This window comes from Triturus cristatus, chromosome 2_2 (genome assembly GCF_964204655.1).
Source record: "Triturus cristatus chromosome 2_2, aTriCri1.1, whole genome shotgun sequence".
Taxonomy (NCBI): Eukaryota; Metazoa; Chordata; class Amphibia; order Caudata; family Salamandridae; genus Triturus; species Triturus cristatus.
The window spans coordinates 710807209-710826324 of NC_140582.1; the positions used below are offsets into that span (position 1 = coordinate 710807209).

The 19116-nt window shown below is 45.0% G+C and overlaps 1 protein-coding gene across 6 annotated transcripts in view; it reads left to right on the forward strand.

The window, feature by feature from the left end:
• The window catches only part of PRIMPOL (primase and DNA directed polymerase), a 585691-nt gene that overhangs the window by 502938 nt on the left and 63637 nt on the right, over positions 1 to 19116 (forward strand). For all 6 annotated transcript variants that reach the window (XM_085641903.1, XM_085641905.1, XM_085641902.1 and 3 more), the window contains 2 exons: positions 3670 to 3759; positions 3871 to 3979. In XM_085641903.1, the coding sequence (XP_085498029.1) occupies positions 3670 to 3759; positions 3871 to 3979 (199 nt within the window). The remainder of the gene's footprint in view (positions 1 to 3669; positions 3760 to 3870; positions 3980 to 19116) is intronic.

Sequence of the window (19116 nt, forward strand, 5' to 3'; positions counted from 1 at the left end):
ACTGTTTACAGTGGTTTTCAGCTCGTTTCCCTGCCATGGTGTGATATCATGAAAACCACAAGTAAATGCCAGTGCTGATCTACAATTTGTCAAATAAATGGACCGTGGAAGAAATTTCAAACAATCACGTCTAAACTAATTAATAGTATTTATTCAAACAACATCTTTTTTTGTTCAATTAAATCTTATATGAAATTTTTTTTAGCGCACATACAATAAAGCACCACGTTAAATTATTACAAAAAACATGTACCATACAATTGACAAAAGTGACTAAACTGCCAATTTGGCAGATATCCCAATTCACAAAAACACTCATACACCACTCCTCATTCATCAAAAGCACACTCATTCAAACAATCTGCCTTTAGTTGCCAGTAACTTCAATTTGAATAAACCAGAGGTCTGCCCAAACATGTTAAAATGTTGACCAATTCAATTTGATGTGCATATATCCTATTGTTAGACAATCATTTTACAGATAAGCAAAATACTTTTTATAATGCACCAAAAGAAACCCGTTAATCAATGTTTGGTATTAAAACAGAAGAAGGTCTACGCGTTTCAAACCCCAATTTGTTTAAACGGAGGGGTTCTCTTCAGGACCAAGACACTGAAAAATAGAAAGAGAGAGCAAGTTTTTGACTTAAAATAATAATTATACAATGATCCAAGAGTGCATCGGCGCTCCCCGCCGCCAGATTATAACAAGTGTTACCGAAATGGCAGCGCATTTGTGGATGCCCTTTCTGTATTCACGAGTAGAAACAACTATGACAACAGAAGTGAAAAAGGAAATGAATCAAAATGGTAAACGAAGAAATAGAAAAGTCTGTCAAGGCTTTACTTTGATGCTAGTCGACTTACTATAGTGGTAAATATTCCCGAGGTGAAAAAATGAGGCTACTGCCTCTGTCGAATCATTTTCATCACACGTGATTCAATAGGAGCATAACGCTCCATGATGCAAGGGAAAGCGGAGGATTTCTCAAGTAAACTGAATAAGGATGGCCATATTTAAAGCATAAATCCAAGAATGGAGCAGGGACCTACCTTACAAGTGCTTCAACACTGACCCTGCAGATCAAAGGGTCCCTCGGCTGTCTGGGAAATTCTTAACGGGAACCAACGGGTCTGAAACCAACAAATAGACCGTAGTTCAATCAAAGCTCGAAAAATGTCCAACCCAAAAACTCGAACGGCCGATGTAACGTGCAAACTGAATTTACCTAATTCGTAGCGGAGAAAACGTTTCTTCCGACAGTGGGAGAATCAGTGGCTTCTGAGCCAACACTTCCGTGTTAGATCTAAATGGAATCCTGGGAAAAACAGAATTCTGGGAAATGTAGTTAATAGTCCAAATAAGAATGAATAAATGACTAAGCAATATTGATCCACTTGATCAGCTTGATTAAATGCCAAATGTGATTATACAAACCAACACAACTAGTGGGGTGGCATTCCATATGTCAACCGATAGTTACACAAAAAAAAAAAAAAGCTATTGAAGTACGACATTGATGAAATTTGTCTAATAATATGTTTGATGGCTCAAAAGTCTTTGAAAAATGTAGAATATGTTGTGATCGACTAACTACCAAAATTTTTTTTTGGTAACTTTATCGGTTGACATATGGAATTCCTTATCAATGCCACCCCACTAGTTGTGTTGGTTTGTATAATCACATTTGGCATTTAATCAAGCTGATCAAGTGGATCAATATCGCTTAGTAATTTTTTCATTCTTATTTGGACTATTAACTACATTTCCCAGAATTCCGGTTTTCCCAGGATTCCATTTAGATCTAACACGGAAGTGTTGGCTCAGAAGCCATTGATTCTCCCACTGTCGGAAGAAACGTTTTCTCCGCTACGAATTAGGTAAATTCAGTTTGCACGTTACATCGGCCGTTCGAGTTTTTGGGTTGGACATTTTTCGAGCTTTGATTGAACTACGGTCTATTTGTTGGTTTCAGACCCGTTGGTTCCCGTTAAGAATTTCCCAGACAGCCGAGGGACCCTTTGATCTGCAGGGTCAGTGTTGAAGCACTTGTAAGGTAGGTTCCTGCTCCATTCTTGGATTTATGCTTTAAATATGGCCATTCTTATTCTGTTTACTTGAGAAATCCTCCGCTTTCCCTTGCAGCACGGAGCGTTATGCTCCTATTGAATCACGTGTGATGAAAATGATTCGACAGAGGCAGTAGCCTCATTTTTTCACCTTGGGAATATTTACCACTATAGTAAGTCGACTAGCATCAAGTAAAGCCTTGACAGACTTTTCTATTTCTTCGTTTACCATTTTGATTCATTTCCTTTTTCACTTCTGTTGTTATAGTTGTTTCTACTCGTGAATACAGAAAGGGCATCCACAAATGCGCTGCCATTTCGGTAAGACTTGTTATAATCTGGCGGCGGGGAGCACCGATGGACTCTTGGGTCATTGTATAATTATCATTTTAAGTCAAAAACTTGCTCTCTCTTTCTATTTTTCAGTGTCTTGGTCCTGAAGAGAACCCCTCCGTTTAAACAAATTGGGGTTCGAAACGCGTAGACCTTCTTCTGTTTTAATACCAAACATTGGTTAACTGGTTTCTTTTGGTGCATTATAAAAAGTATTTTGCTTATCTGTAAAACGATTGTCTAACAATAGGATATATGCACATCAAATTGAATCGGTCAACATTTTAACATGTTTGGGCAGACCTTTGGTTTATTCAAATTGATGTTACTGACAACTAAAGGCAGATTGTTTGAATGAGTGTGATTTTGATGAATGAGGAGTGGTGTATGAGTGTTTTTGTGAATTGGAATATCTGCCAAATTGGCAGTTTAGTCACTTTTGTCAATTGTATGGTACATGTTTTTTGTAATAATTTAACGTGGTGCTTTATTGTATGTGCGCTAAAAAAAAATTCATATAAGATTTAATTGAACAAAAAAAGATGTTGTTTGAATAAATACTATTAATTAGTTTAGACGTGGTTGTTTGAAATTTCTTCCATGGTCCATTTATTTGACAAATTGTAGATCAGCACTGGAATTTACTTGTGTTTTTCATGCTTTTGGGCTCAGCCTTGCTGATTAGAGCCACAGCCATTCTGGTTCCCATGGTGTGATATCGGCTCCTCACCCAGTGACTGTGTGAAGGGAGCCGATATCATGTGTCACACGATGGCACTGTGTGAGATGGCTTATTCCTTTCCCTTTAATGTGCTACTATTGAATCAAGTGACGGCACGATTTAAAAATCAAAAATTGGTTTTTTGCAATGCCACTTTTAGCTACTCAACACAGCCCCATAGCACTCTATGGCGATTGTGTCATCTGTAGTGGCACGCAGCTCTTAGCCCTTTAACATTGTTTCTTTATAAATGTTAATTTATTGTTTGTTCCTTTATTCCTTATTGCTTTTACATTATTTCTTTAATAATTTGCCTTTGTTGTCGATTTACTTGCTCAAGGAAAGAAGGTTTGTTGCCCGCATAACTATCTACCTTCATAAACTAGTTTTGTTTTTTCACAAGTTGTGGTAAGAGAGTTTATTCGAATTTGCCAGAACAGCAGTTCGGAAATATATTTAGATTTACGGAGCATCATAAGTCAAGCCGCAGTCAGACAATATGTGTTTATACCAGCTGTTGAGACGTGTTCTTTCTCTTGTTTTAGAGGAAGCATTAGCTGGATATCAATCTTCGCCATACCCGGAAATTGATGGATTTATCCTTTCTCTTGTGAATAACCATGGTGTACAAGGGGGTAAGTTGCTTTTTTGGGGCCTGGCCTTTTTAGATCCTAGATACTAAATGGGTCCCAGGAACAAAGTTAATTATTTCAAACCGCTAGCTAATTGGTAATGTTGCTTTTCAGGAATACGCCACTGGAATTATTTTTCCCTGGAGGAACTTCTTGTGTATGACATCGCCAAGTATCACTGGTGTGAGAACATTGGAAGAGCTCATAAGAGTAACAATATCATGTACGTAAATTTTTGAAAATTCCTAACAGCTATTGCTTGACTAATCTGTGGCAGGACAAAGGGCGATAATTATGGTTATGACTTTTTTTACTGGTAAAAACTCAAAAGATTGTTGCTGAAAAACCGAAGATTCAAGTAATGATAACTATACAAAGCTACACTTATTATTACATTGGAAAAGGAACTACAAAAACATGTGAAATTTAAAATCAGTCGTCTGACAATCCAGTTTAGTGTCTCTGAATACGTATTGCCATCTTTGTTTTCTTCTCAAGAGCTGCTAATAAGTGCGTTTTTTACTCTGTATGTACTTTATCTGGGTTTGTTTGGTATACTAATTTAATATTGGAGCTACTGAAGATGCCTTGGTTTATTTGTTTTCCTGTTTTGTCATGTTGTTTTCACCATTCCCAACGGTTGGCAGTCAGACATTGGCTGTCAGGTCTGTCTGTCAACGGCTACCAAGATCACTCACAAGTGGCTAAACAGAGGCCAGTGCTTTTATCGTCCCAAGACAGAGCATGAGGGAGGGCAGCTGTGCCATGCTGCAAAACACCAACGACGTTGCAGGCTTTGCAGTCCCAAGCCGTCGTTTTAGGTGTCTGTAGTGGTGCGCATAGACCTTTGAGCAACTAGTACACTGGTGTTTTCAGTATGATGCCCAATGTCTCCTGCACGCCACCGTTTCTCTTCCAATGTAGCTGTGCATCCATTAATATGTTCAGTGCTGCTATTTCCCCTTCACCCCACATACTTATCAATGCCCTTCTGTAAGACTGGCTAGTTTGCTGCATTCCAGCATGCCCACCAAGAGAAATCGAGTGTTGGGCGCAAGTTTTGGATATTATTTGAAGGAAATTTTGAGCCATTATTTAGTGAAGGGCTATCCATGTAGGTGAAACGGAGGGATTTATACAATGTGCGTGACTGAAGTTACTAGTTCTGTGGCCTGGTGCTGCCAGTGTTCTTCTTAGTCGGTCAGGTCAGTGTGATTGAGCCATGCTATACAGGAGTTGTGAGTATTGAGAAGAGTAGGTCTCCCATTATACCATAAGGTGGTCTCATAGCTTTTGACCACTCCATGCACCACTTTGACAGCTTTGAAACATTACGAAAGCAGTTTCACAAACTGTCTTATGCATAGTCTATGTCACCCATCACTTAGAAAGAAGGTGACAAATCGACAGAGAATTAGCTGTAGTGAACCTCATAGTAGAGATGCATGCATGCAGACTAACCTGGATATATTGGTGTGGTGAGGTTTCCGCAAGAGGCAAATAGTCAGAAGATTCGTTACAACATCACATCCCTGCCCTTTGCTGTTGGTGGGGTATTTTCGGGTAGGAAGGTCTTTCGGAGACCAGGTCTAGTGTTGTATCCTACTTTGAATGGACAATATGTCAGTAGTGACGTATGTTAACTGCTTGGGGAACACAATATACATACCCCTACAACACATTGCAAAGGGCTTCTGGCATGATTTGAGTGTGTCCTCATCTAAAATCAACCTGCTTGTACCAGCAGGGTTATTTGTCTTATGGTGGGAGTATTTCCATAGATGCTGGCGATTTCAGAGCTTTTCAAAGCAGGCATTGTTACTCCTAAAGCAGGTATGAGCTGTAGGAAATAACCACTATAAATCTTCTTGGAAGCATTGGTGTCATTGGTGTGTGGAAATGGATTTTGATCCTTTGGGACAGGATATATTTTTGGTCTACAGAATGGTCAATTTGTTTGGAACAATGATCTCCGCACCTAATCTCTGGTAGACGGAGTAACAATTGGTGTGTAACTGATCAGTTGAATCAGATTATCCAAACCCCAGGGTTCAAGAGACTCACAGTTATTGTGGGGACCAACAAATCTTCTAGAAAGAAATTATTTGCAAATCTGATTATGCTGCTTCATCTTATCCTTTCCAAAAGGGCTTTGGGCATTTTAGGGTTGCATTCAGGGAGTAGGATGTCCAATCTGGCTGGGGCTACTTTTATTATTTCTCGAGATCTGAGTCCAACACTCGGGTAGTACTTCATTCCTATGTCAGTATAAAGTTTTCTTGGTGCATTGACTGTGAGGAGGTCACTCGAGCTTAGACCATGTGGGGCATTTGTTTTAGGAAGCTATGTAAACCTTTTTTTTCTTTTCATCCTCTGGCCAGATGGGTTATGCTGTAATTGGGGAATAATAAATCATGATTTGGGGCCAATTCTTTTAGAGAGGAACAGGCCTCTAACACATTTTGGGTGGAAAGTAGTTTGATGAGAAGACATTTTTAGATCGGCTTAGTAGTCTTCAGACTCCACCTTTAAGAAAGTTTATTTCAAACCAGTATTAAATAAGCTTTAATCCAGCGTAATTCTTCCCTTCGGTCCTACCATAAAATTGAATGTTTCCTAGCTGGAAGCTTCATTGCTGTTATGTACTTGGAGGCTAGGATTATCCCACTTGGTATATCAATGTACTTTCAGTACAATTTTGAGAATGTGTTGGGTTTATGTACTTGGTGATTTTTATCGACACAGTGGTTGTATTGGGTTTATTGATGATTTGGGTTTAAATTGGTTGGTGCTGAAAATTACTAAAGCATTGTTGTTCTTTTTTTTTTCTTTTCTTAAGTTTGGAAGAGAAGCTACATTGATTTGTTTTATATATTTGACAGCTTTGGAACGTTTCAAAGAGTAAGGAAAGACAACATTATAAGTTCTAAGGGACTCTAAATGAGGCGTGGTTGTTTATAGATATTGCATGTTGTTTTGTAGCCCATCCTCAGTGTTGTTGGCAAATGTAGTTTTCTAATATTATTGTTTCTGGAGATCACCATTTGTGAGTAAAGAAAGTTATATGCTTAAACACCGAGAGAGAAAGGGTATTCAAACAGAACCACTTCTGGTCCCCTTGTAATAAATCTTTATAAACAAGAAAAGAGTAATTCCGAATCAATTATATGTGCACAAAGTAGAAGGAGTAGCACTTGCTTTTAAAAGAACCCTCACTCACCAAACTAGTTGGTGACATGCTTCATCATGGGGTTTCCACCCGAGCGGCCGAATGCCACTCGGGTGTGCTACAACGCCTGTTTACAGCAGAGCGGGTATTTTTCAGGGGGTGCAGAGTGAGATAGTGCTAGTTAAAATTCCCTTTACTTGACCTAAAGATTTTTAATGTTGGAAAAGTAAGGTACAGTTAAAACTATAATGAGGATTCAAAATCGGCGACAACACGCCCGACGGGTAGTTTTTTAACTACTCTACCACACAATATAGTTATGGTCATATTAGTGCTAAAAAGATGCACTCCACGGTAGGCACAATAGGTTTGTGAGCCTAACTCAAACAGTATTATTATCACGTATGACAGCACATAGTTTGAAGTGTTTCATTGCATTGACGCAGTTTTGATATGTACCTAAAATTGATTTGGATGTCTTTTTCAATCTGCTTTCTTTTCCAGAAAATCAGATTTCCTTTCAGACAATGCTGAAAGCACAAGCCGTAAGTTTGCGGTAACAACTGTCACAGGAGAGGGTGCACCTTAGCGTGTGCATACCACCGTGACAGTATCGGTCCTGAAGAAAGCCTCGCTACTTTGCATCTGGAGGCTGAAACATGTAGACCGGCCACCCCTCTGTCACTGGTCATTTAATACCAGCGGGACATCCTCATTTTAGTTTTAACTTTACCGTACTTTTCCAACATTAAAAATCTTTAGGTCAAGTAAAGGTCATTTTAACTAGCACTATCTCACTCTGCACCACCTGAAAAATACCCGCTCTGCTGTAAACAGGTGTTGTAGCACACCCGAATGGCATTCGGCCGCTCGGGTGGGTACCCCATGATGAAGCATGTCACCAACTAGGTTGGTGAGTGAGGGTTCTTTTAAAAGCAAGTGTTACTCCTTCTGCTTTGTGCACTTATAATTGATTCAGAATTACTCTTTTGTTGTTTATATAAAGAAAGTTATAAGCATAATCCTTGCCTTTTTGTCCATAACTATGACATTTGTCTGCCTCTTTGTCCATAACTATGACATTTGTCATTCTGCATCAGATCAAATGAGTAGATTTACGGCCTATTTACTATACAATGAGATGCAACGTTTTGGTTCAGTTCCATATCATTACCCCAAGATTAATAAAAATGTATTTCCATTGGGGCTAAAAATGGATGCTATACCCAGCTCATCCTACACCACTGCTGGTTTCTAAATGTGGCTCTGAAACCGCCTTTCAAATTACTGAGCCTACCTGCACTTTTTTGTACTTATAATTAATCAGTAGGCTGAATAAGGAGATGAGCGCATTAACAAACTGAGAAAGAAAGTCCAGATAAACCTTCAATCATTCCCACCATCTACCCAGAGCATGATTCAGTTCAAAATTTCCACATTTTATTATGTTCCAGTTTATAAATATTTCAGGAGATGGTGAGAACTGCATCCAAGCAAATAGTCGCAAAGGGAGAAGAGAAGACGTGAGAGTCTGCTTCTGCTCCCCACTTAGTGGTCAATAACAGTAAGCTGTACAGTGGTTCATTTGAGCTGGTAGGTGCCTGTGGGTCGCACCAGTTCTTATTGGAGTAGACTGGAACTATTTTTATATGGCCCACAGGTGTCAGTCCCTTTAAAAAAACACTTGACAGACACTGCCTGTCCTTCCAGGCCACCAAGGGCTCAAACCAGGCACTGATGATGCGACAACCTGGTGACGTTACTGCTCCTCCAGAACATGCCATCCCTACCTTGGCTGTCCTGCCTCCCATGGTATGCAGGCTGCAATGTTACCAAGGAAGCGCTTCACAGCTGGAACAGGATCAGGCCATGTAGAGTAGGCTCCTAGTCGGCTCCTACTGCACATGTAGTTACTGACCTATGACCCAAGCATGGGTTATGGACTCAGTGTGTCCTGGCCAAAAGCAGGAACAGAGTTTGTCTGTTCCACCCAGCTCATATTGAAAGTTGGCCTCCTCCATTCCATTGCCTACAAAGAGAGGCTGTCTCTCCTATCCTCTTGTCTATGGTAAGAGTCTAGCTCTTCAAAATACAACTCAGGGCTGATGACAAGAACCTGTCTCCCAAACTTCGGAGATGGAGCGCCCCCGATGTCAGGGGTGATCCTGGAGCGCTGTGCATGCTGGAGAGAGGCCGGGAAGCGCAGTGACGCTTGCGGAGTACTTGAGCTGCCCGAAAAAGGATTACTTACGTGGTGCAGCTCAACGCAGGGAGGCCTCTGGGAGTAGAACAAGGGAGCCGCACGCGCACGACACAGACCCAGCACTGATGAACTAAGCCGGCAGAGAGGGGACGAGAGCAGCGCTGTGAGTACCTGAGGATGACTGAGTAGCGCAGCAACATCTGGGAAGGGCCTTAACTGCCCAAGAGAAACCCCCTACATGCTACACCTGAAAGCGGGGGGGCCCTGAGGAGAGAATCAGGGAAGCGCCAGCACGGGAAGCAGTCCCAGCGCTGCCAAAACAGGCTGAAAGAAAGGAGACGCGTCCCGCTGGGGCAGATTGAATCAATACCCTGCTGGAGTACTGGACTATGAAATGGCACTGGGGTTGACCTGGGAGCCCGAGGTGCCAATTGAGGCCGGAACTGGCCCTCACGGGCTGTGGCAGGTCTCTACCAGTGTGACAGAAGGGGCAGTATCCCACAGAGGTGTAGCTGGCCATTGCACAGTGAGTGCCCAGACATAACCCACAGCAGCAGCTGGACCTGGAGTGGCGGAGGCGCCCGATCCGCAATTAGAGCCAATAAATAACAGCACACTACATATCTACATGGCGAGGGAAGAGTTTGCTGGAGGGGAAGGCAGTGGCTGTATGCCGAAAATAGACCCTGCTACAGGAATCTGCTGTAGAATAAGCCACCTTCAGAGAGGAGATTGCGGGCCCTTGCGGTGCTGCTAATATATTGAGCAATAGCTGCTCAGGTGGTGCAACTCAACTTTGGAAGGGGACCGTCCTCCAGGCATCCAAGGAGAACACGTACTCCGAGCAGCTTACAGGAGGCACGGTTCGTGGTTCTCCACTGGGTCCCTCCCACAGCAGGTCACTCCTGAGAAGCGGTGACCCAGCCACGAGCTGTGTACTTTCCAGGGAGACTAGAACTGGCCCTGGGGAGTGGCTGGTTTATGGGAGAGATCCTTGAGGCCACGGGGGACCTACGGCTTTGGACAATCCGCACTACGCCAAGACCGGCGAACGTCCTCAATAGAGCGGAACATCCTACTGGACTCCAGAACTAGCAGAGTGCAGAGGAGGAAATCCATTGCTTACTTAGGGCCATGGAGAGAACCCAAAAGAAACGAGGATTTAATGTCCTCAGTGTAGATGCCCCCGAAACCCAGACGGATGATGAGGAGGAGGTGTTGGAAGTCAATAAAGAATTAACTCCCAGGAAAACTGACGCTGGCGGACATTATGCAAGCGATCACGGCCTCCAGAGAGGCTCTGGAGGGCAAAATAGACGCGATAGGCCCAGCCCTTGAAACTATTAAAAGATGACCATCGGAAGCTCAAGGAGCAGGTGACAACTTCTGAGAAGGAACTGGGGGGCCTACCAACGCAGATGGCGGAGATGCAGAAGACGCTCGCAGAATTGGAAACAAAAGTCAAAGTGCTGGAGGTTCGAGCTGAAAACAGCGAAGGACGATCCCAAAGATACAACATCCGACTGGTCGGAGTGCCTGAAAAGGCGGAGGGTGAGAATATGGTTCGATTTCTCAAAGACTGGCTGCGAGCAGAAGTGGCTCCGGAGGGGTTGTCCTCCTTCTCTGCACTGGAATGGGCCTATAGAGTCCCAGGGCGACCGCCCAAGGCCTGGGGCCCCTCCTACACCCACAGTGGCACGCCTGTTACATTTCGGGGATAGAGACTATATTCTACAACAGGCCCGCCAAAAGCGAGGGTTAAAAATTGACAATAGCGCAGTCATGATCTTTCTGGACTTTACCAGGGAAATCAAGCGCAACAGGGCATCCTTAAACAGCGCAACAGGGCTGTTAAAAAGAAGCTTCGTCAATTACAAATACCGTACACCATGCTCTTTCCTGCGCGGCTCAGAGTAGCAGACCCTGTGGGGCCGCGTTTTTTCAGCACACCCCAAGAGGCCTGGGATTGGCTGGACATGCGAAGGTTACCTGAGTGACGTGACTCTCCACCTGAATCGCTGCAAAACAGTCCCAGCAGCAATAAGTCAGGGCCCAGAGCCCCATGTCCAAGGCAGCTTAGTTGGGAGCGGAGGAGAGTACTGCAGAAGGTAGCAAGACATAGCCACAGCAGCTCCAGACCCACATCCAGTAAAAGTGGATTGGAGGCAGAACGATTAGAAGGATCACCAGCTCCTAGTGAAACTGATACCTCAGAGACGGAACTTCCAACAATAATTCCTCAAACGGCGGACGATATTGTCTGAGAATGGGGACCTGACTGTTCAGTCGGTATACTCCTGGGGCGTGATGTAACTTCCACTTGAGGGAGCGAGTAATGGACTCTGCTGGTAGTGGCATCGCAACAAGAGACTTCAGATTGCTAGTCTGGGCCCAACTGATTGGTACAGATATTGGGGGGGCGGCGGGTCAAGGGTTTGGAGCCGGAACTGTTGGCTGATCACCCCTCTACTCCCTTGTGGATGTTTTCACAGTTAGATAAAGTTTGGATGGGGACTAGTTCACAGGTACCTTTCTTGGGTGGGGGAGTTGGGGGGTTCTGTTTCGTTCGTAGTCTGGGATGTTGGGGCAGGCGTGTCACTGGGGGGGACTTTAACGGGGAAAAGGTTTCATCATTACAATGGGACCCTAATTAGATCTAAAATGTATTTCGTGGAATGTGAGAGGGATGCACACAATGACACGGCGGCATAAAAAACATGCATATTTGGTCCGTAGGGGGGGCAGTTTGCGCTACTCCAGGAGATCCACATTATGGCAAAGGAGGGAATGGCAGTGTAACGTCGATGGCGAGGGCAGGTGTTTTATACCAACTTCTCGGCATTTGCGCGAGGGGTCCTGATATGGTTGAGGGCGGAAATACCCTTCTAGTGCAAACAGCAAATCATAGACCCAGATGGCAGGTATGTGGTAGTATCTGGGAGACTAGATGGCAGGGTTATAGGACTGTGCAGTATCTATGCACCCAACACAGACCAATCCAATTTCTTCTCACACCTTTCTAGGGAGCTGGCCTCCGTACTCACAGGTTTGGTTCTTTTGGATACTGAACGTTGCCCTTGACCTCTCTCATCCCCCGCTTCCTGATGCGCCCACACATAAAATAGCAGAAGTACGGCAGAACTGGCAGCAGAAATGGGGCTTAGTGGACTCTTGGAGAGCCCAGCACCCCGGCACTCGGGACTATTCCTTCTTTTCGGCGATCCATGAACTACATGTGCGATTGCATGCCATTCTGTGCTGCCCTGATGTACATCAGAGAGTACGCAACAGTGAATACCTCACTTGGACGATCTCTGATCATAACCTAGAGTTGACCTGTTTAAATTGGTCCCAAGCGAGGTCCAGAATCCCACGTAGCGGTTGAGGCCGGAGGCCCTTGAGGACCAGGTGTTTTCATGATTTGATAGGCATGGCTATCGACCAATATTTTCACGAAAATGCTAACACAGCCACAAACTCACTGGTCGAGTGGGATGCATTTAAAACAGTCATCAGGGGGCGCTGAAATTATGGGATCCCGGAAAGTACTACTCCAAGATGTACAAAGGGCAGACCAGCATCTAAGGGAACTGGAACAGGAAAGGGCAGAGAACATAGACAAGCAGGGAGAACTATTAGAGGCTAGGGAAGCAGTAGCCGTGCAAAAAATTCTTGGCGCGAGCCCATTCAGAGAGGGTTAAATCGGGAGCCTTACTAGCCTGGCTGGCCAATCAAGCTAGGAGAGGCACGATCATATTGGAGATTAAGACCAAAATGACGAAGCGAGATATGATCAACAAGGCATAAATGAATTGTTCCTAGAATACTACACTGAGTTGTATAGTAGAAGGGTGACCGTAGTAGAAGAGGACATGGACAGGTTCATGCGAGATCTGGACCTACCAGCTTTAGACGAAGAGTTCGCAGATACACTGGGGCGTGATGTGAAAATTAGGGAAGTGACGGAGACCATTAGAAATATGGCAAGAAACAAACCCCAGAAACAGATGGCCTACCAATTGAATTTAACCTAAAATATATTGATCTATTAGCCCCCAAATTGGTACAGTTATATAATGAGGCAAAACAATTGAGACACCTGCCCGTCTCAACCAGAGAGGCGGTTATGATACCCCTGCTTAAACTGGGGAAACTGCCGTGGGACAAAGTGGCATATCACCCCCTTTCTATGCTTAATCTAGACTACAAAATCCTCAGCTGTATACTAGCTACCCGATTACTCCCACATATGACAGCACTGATCCACAAGGACCAATCGGGGTTTATTCCCACCAGAAACACAGCGTTTAATGGCAGGCGACTGCTGCGTGTGTTGCAGGCAAACACCTATGAGAAGGACTTGGCGGCGATTTTTGCGGTGGACATAGAAAAGGCATTTGATCGCCTAGAATGGCCATATCGGTTCCATGTGATGAGGAGGTTTGGGCTGGGACATATGTTTGTGGCTTGGACTGCTCTTCTATACTCTGGGTCCACTGCTCGAGTTAAAACGGGAAACCTGATATCGGATACCTGTGAGGTAGGGAGGGTTACAAGGCAAGGGTGTCCCCTCTCCCCCCTACTGTTCGCCCTTGTGGTTGAGCCGCTTGCCGTCCGAGCTCTATTAGGGCAACAATATCAGGGCCTTGAAGTTGATGGGCTGATGCATCACATTGCGTTGTACGCAGATGACCTTCTGATGTTCCTGGCAGACTCGGGGAGGCACTTCGGAGAGCGAAGGAATTACTTCAGGCACTTGGTGAAGTGGCGGGATTAAAAGTGAAATGGGCAAACTCTTGTTTATTTCCGAAGAAGGACGGCAGAGTAGGGCCACAGGAAACTGAGGGAGTGAGATGGGAAGATAGATGCCTCACGTACCTGGGCACCCAAAGATATCACTGGGAGATCTCCTAGAGGGTAACATAGGAAGAGCCATTAAAAGCACAAAAAGCAACTTTGACTTTTGGAGCACTTTGCCACTATCGGTAGCAGGCAGAGTAACCCTACTTAAAATGGTGACCCTACCGATATTGTTAGGTTTCTTTGGAACTCTACCAATTTGGATACTGCCACGTTACTTCACCCAACTCAGATCAATGGTTACCTGCGAGACCGGTACGACTTACCCAGGGGGAATTTTTTTTTTGCATTCTGCCCTCACTGTAGCTATACGAAAGCACTGGGGAGGGGGGACTCACTTTATTTATTTTAAAAGTTTTATATAGCGCTAGCTTGACCCGTAGGTATCGGAGCGCTTTACATACATACTATAAAGAAAAACAGACAGAAATTGCATTACATAGTAGGCAGGCAGTAAGGAAGCAAAACCAGGGATAAACAAAATACAGCATGGAAGTGTCACGGGGAGGAAAATAGAAGTCTTAGAGAATGCGATGTGTTTTACTGGTTTCTCTTTATTTCGGGTTTTGGGTTTTTTATGGACAGTTCAAGGACTGTTTGGTATCCCTTGGTTGTAGTCTTCAGGGCTCGTCTCCTTCACGCCACCACGTCTTTAGGGCTCAGGACTCCCGGATGACTAAAAAAAAAAAAGAAAGGGGCACTTATTAGTGCAAGCGATGAGGCCAAATGTGAGGGGAGGGAGTGAGGGACACAGCACCTCCTACAATACAGAGTGTGGGACGGGGGAAGCCGTCACCAGGGAATATCAGGAAAACAGGACGGACTCAACATGCGGCCAGTCTCCGTTGACTGTAGACCTGCCGCCGTGCGTTCACCTTCCTTTTGCTCTGGGGTCGACAAGCCCACCCGACACCCGGATCCCCGAAGGCGCGTACGCACCTGTTGAAGCCACGACCCTCCTGGGCTGTGGCGGGGCTATGCGTCCTCCTTGTGGTCCCAGGACTCCTTCGGCAGGCACTCGTCTGGACCTCCTCTCCTTGGAAGCACCGGCTCTCGTCCTTCCGTTTCGTCGGGGGTTCCGCTGAAGGCTCTCTCTCTCTTCCGGTCGTCGACCCAGCCTCTCTCGTCCTCGTAGGTTATATGGCCCTCCGGGATTGGTCCGTCCGCCCTGCAGGAGACGTGTCCTGTTTCCACAGCGGATTCCTTAAAGGGCCAGCTGCTTTCATGCCCTCGGGATCTCTCGGCCTCTGGTCCCGGCAACTGCGGAGGAAAGAGGAGACTGCTAGATAGAAATGTCTTCTCTTTGAGCCCCACAGGCTCTGGAATCCGACAGGAAGATAAGGTGGTTAACACAGTCCGGTCACCAACTATCCTTGAATGTCAAGAGAGAGGAGTAAACTCGGATATTGAAGTCTAGGTTAGTTGACGTTGGTTAGGAAAGTATTTGTTAAGGAGATGGATTTTCAGGTCCCTTTTGAAACAGGAGAAGGAGGGGTTGCATCTGAGGACTCTGAGAGCGTTTCACATCCTGGGAGCGTTGCCAGAGAACGATCGGTATTGTGTGGTTTTCTTTTTCAGTTTCGGAGGAATAAGAAGGAGTGAGTTGGAGCTTCTCAGCGTTCTGGATTGACCTGCTCTTACCAGTTTGTTGTTCAGGTAGTTAGGGGCCGGAGAGTGAAGGGTTTTGTGTGTGATGCAGGCCAGTTTGTAAATACACCTCCCTTCCATGGGAAGCCAGTTGAGGGAGTTGAGAGCTGGAGTGATGTGATCAAATCTTTTTACTCCAGATAAGAGTCGAGCGGCCATGTTCAACACTGCCCTTAGAGGGGCTAGGAAGCTTTTGGAGTCCCTGTTAGGATGGCGTTCCCGTAGTCTATTTTAGAGAGAACTAGGGATTGGACTACTGTCTTGAGGTCATCATAGGGAAGAAAAGGTTTCAATTTCTTGAGGTGTTTTAGAGAGAAAAGAGCACTTTTTGCAGAGTTTTTGATGTGGGCCTCTAAAGATAAGTTCTTGTCAAGGGTGATGCCTAGAGACTTAACTGAGTTGGATAGGACGATGGGGCAGTTTAGGGCGACCAGATTCTTGAGCCACTCTTGGATTGGACGATGGTTGGTTTTTGGAGAGAATAGGATTAGTTCTGTTTTATCAGGGTTGAGCTTTAAGTGGTTAGCGTTGAACTAAGTTTGGATCTCGGTTAGAGTGGCATTGAGGTGTTGGATGTCGCTGGGAGACTTGATTTTGAAATAGATTTGGGTGTCATCAGCGTAAACGTGGTAATTCACTCCAGCTTTTTTCAAGATGATTGTGAGGGGCTCCATGAAAAGATTGAAGAGGGCCGGGGAGAGGATCGAGCCTTGTGGGACCCCAAGTGTGACTTTTGTTGGCTTCGAGAGACAGGAGTTGATTTTAATTTGTTGCGAGCGGTGTTGAAGGAAGGAGGTGAACCATTTTAATACTGTGCCATTGATGCCGGAGCGCTTTGACAAGGTCTCCAGAATCGCTGGATGATTTACTGTGTCGAATGCTGCAGATAGGTCAATAAGGATGAGTAGGCAGGCATCACCTTCATCTAAAGCCTTGTGAATATCGTCAGAGACGTTGAGCATAGCTGTTTCCATGCTACAGCCTTTCCTGAATCCTGATTGAAAGGTGTCGAGGAGGTTGAACTCATCAGTGTGTTTGTTGAGTTGGTGGAGAACGCATTTCTCTAATGTTTTTGCAAGGAATGGGAGGTTGGAAATAGGTCTGAGGTTGTTGAGATCATTAGGGTAGGCCCCTGGTTTTTGGAGAATGGGTGTGATTTGTCCACGTTGAAGGGAGTCTGGGACACAGCCTGAGGTGAGAGAGGCGTTGATGATTTTTGCCCAGAAAGGGTAAATGGTGTGGTTAAGTTCTTTTTTGATTGTGGATGGGATGGGGTCCATAGTGTGGGAGGAAGGTTTAAGGTTAGAAGTTATACTGAAAACCTCATTTTCCGCCAACGTCGTTGAGGTGCAAATATGTAGTGATGGCGGCAGGCACAATTAAGGCGGTCACCTGTTTGTACAGGCGCATTACGAGGGAAGCCTTATCCCCACTATCAGAGTTGCGCCTAAAGTGGGAGGCGGACCTGGGAGAAGATGTCCCAGAGATAACCTGGGGTGAGCTGGTGGAGAGGGCTTGGAAAAGCTCCAGAAATGCGAGATTCCAACTGGTACACTTTTACATATTACATAGGCCATATCTCACTCAGGAGATAATGAATAACTACTTTGCGACCCATACTGCGGCCTGCCCTGTTTGTAATAAAGATAATGCGGACTTCAAACACATGTTCTGGGATTGCCAACTACTGGGTAATTTCTGGGAGGATGTGACTACGATATTGGCTGAAATCACTGACAGAGACACTGCGGCATCCCTCAAATACTGCTTGTTGCACTGGGTCCCGCACACGTTCAAAAATAAAATTTCGAGCACATTTTTAGACACGGGTTTACTCCTAGCCGAAAGGGACATTACCATGCACTGGAAAGCAAAACAAGGTCCAAGTGCAGCCAGATGGAAGCAGCAAATCATTAAGTGGGCAGAATGTGAGGGAATAATCATATTCCAAATAGCTAAAAGGACGGGGAGTGAGAAGGCTTTGGATGCAGCCAGAGCATGGGAGGCCTTAGTTGTGGCACTCAAGTCCCCAGATACTGACAGGGAGGAGGATCCACTAGAAGAGCCTCCATCGGGAATAGGTTAGACCACAGTCACCTGCCTTACCTGACAAGTCCTCAAGAAGAGGGTCTCTAGAAACAGCAAGAAGCCGTCGGTACTGTATGTGGGGTCTTGTAGGGATACCTCGGAACTAATGTGAGACCTAAGCTGAAGGAGACCGGGATTACAAGCCGGGGGACTGTATGCCAGTGACACGCCTGAGGGGATGGGAGGGAGGGCTGTTGAGGATAAAGGGTCTTCAATCCAGAACAAGGATACATACAAGAACTCCAAATTGGACTCTATTGGAAGTACGTTCAGGGAGTTGTTGTGGGAGGGGCGGTAATATGAGACTTGTAATGATCATTACTACTTTTTCCCCACTACTGTGTAAGTTGTATAGCGAATTTGAGAACTATGATCCTGGTCAAAGTAACACAAGATGTATTGATGCCAACTGGAACTTTATGTCAAATCCAATAAAAATGTGTTTTAAAAAAAATGGATGAGGTTTCCTCATCCAGCAGGGATACTGGCAACCCTTGGTCCCAAGTCCTGGTTCCAGCAGCAAAGGTCTTGGCAATTTTCCCTCTCCAGGTGAGATGGTGCTTTTCAAAAAAGTGTGGAGCACATGCTCTCATCTTTTATAGCCCACATTCAGACACATATATAATTTAGTGTCTGGCTGTTGAAATTCGTATTGGGGATGTCTGCCCTTTTGAAGAGCTCTCTGCTCTTAACTGACTTTTGTCAAAGGGACAGTCTGCCACCGCATGAGTGATTGCAGTTCTGAGTGTCCCTCATCACAGGCCTAGGGGAGTAATTAGGGACCATGCCTGACTGTCCGCATCCCCTGAAATATTCATCATAAAGGTTCAACGGACTAAGTCTTCCTCTCTATTAGATCCCTGATATTGCCAACCTGGTCAGTTCCCCCACCTCCCTGACAATGAGCCCACATCCCTCTGACCAGTAATTCTTCACAGAATCAAAGAGACCTTTGATGTGCCCAGAGGATGCTCTGCCCCTTTCCCTTCAATTTGTGACATCTACCCCAACCCTCTGGAATGTCAACAATACACATTTTCTGTCTCGGGTTGCAGTTCTCACCTTTTCAGCCTATGCAGGCCCTGTACTTCGAAATTGAAATCCACAGACCTCTGTTTTATGTACCAGACACCAGGCACACACATGCAACCCAGCACAAACATGCACGTATCAAACACTGTCCTGGGCTGTACATCATCCATGCAGGCCAAGGGTGAGTTAATTACACAGCCATGGAACTTTACACAAGTGGTCCAGTAGCCCCACTCCAGAGATACAGATAAAAAAGGCATGTTCACATTACTGAATCTACAAAATGGATATACTGCCATCACCATGCTAGTGTCACTTAGCTCCAGGAAAGGACAGTAGCCCTCTACCTTCACCAGGGTAG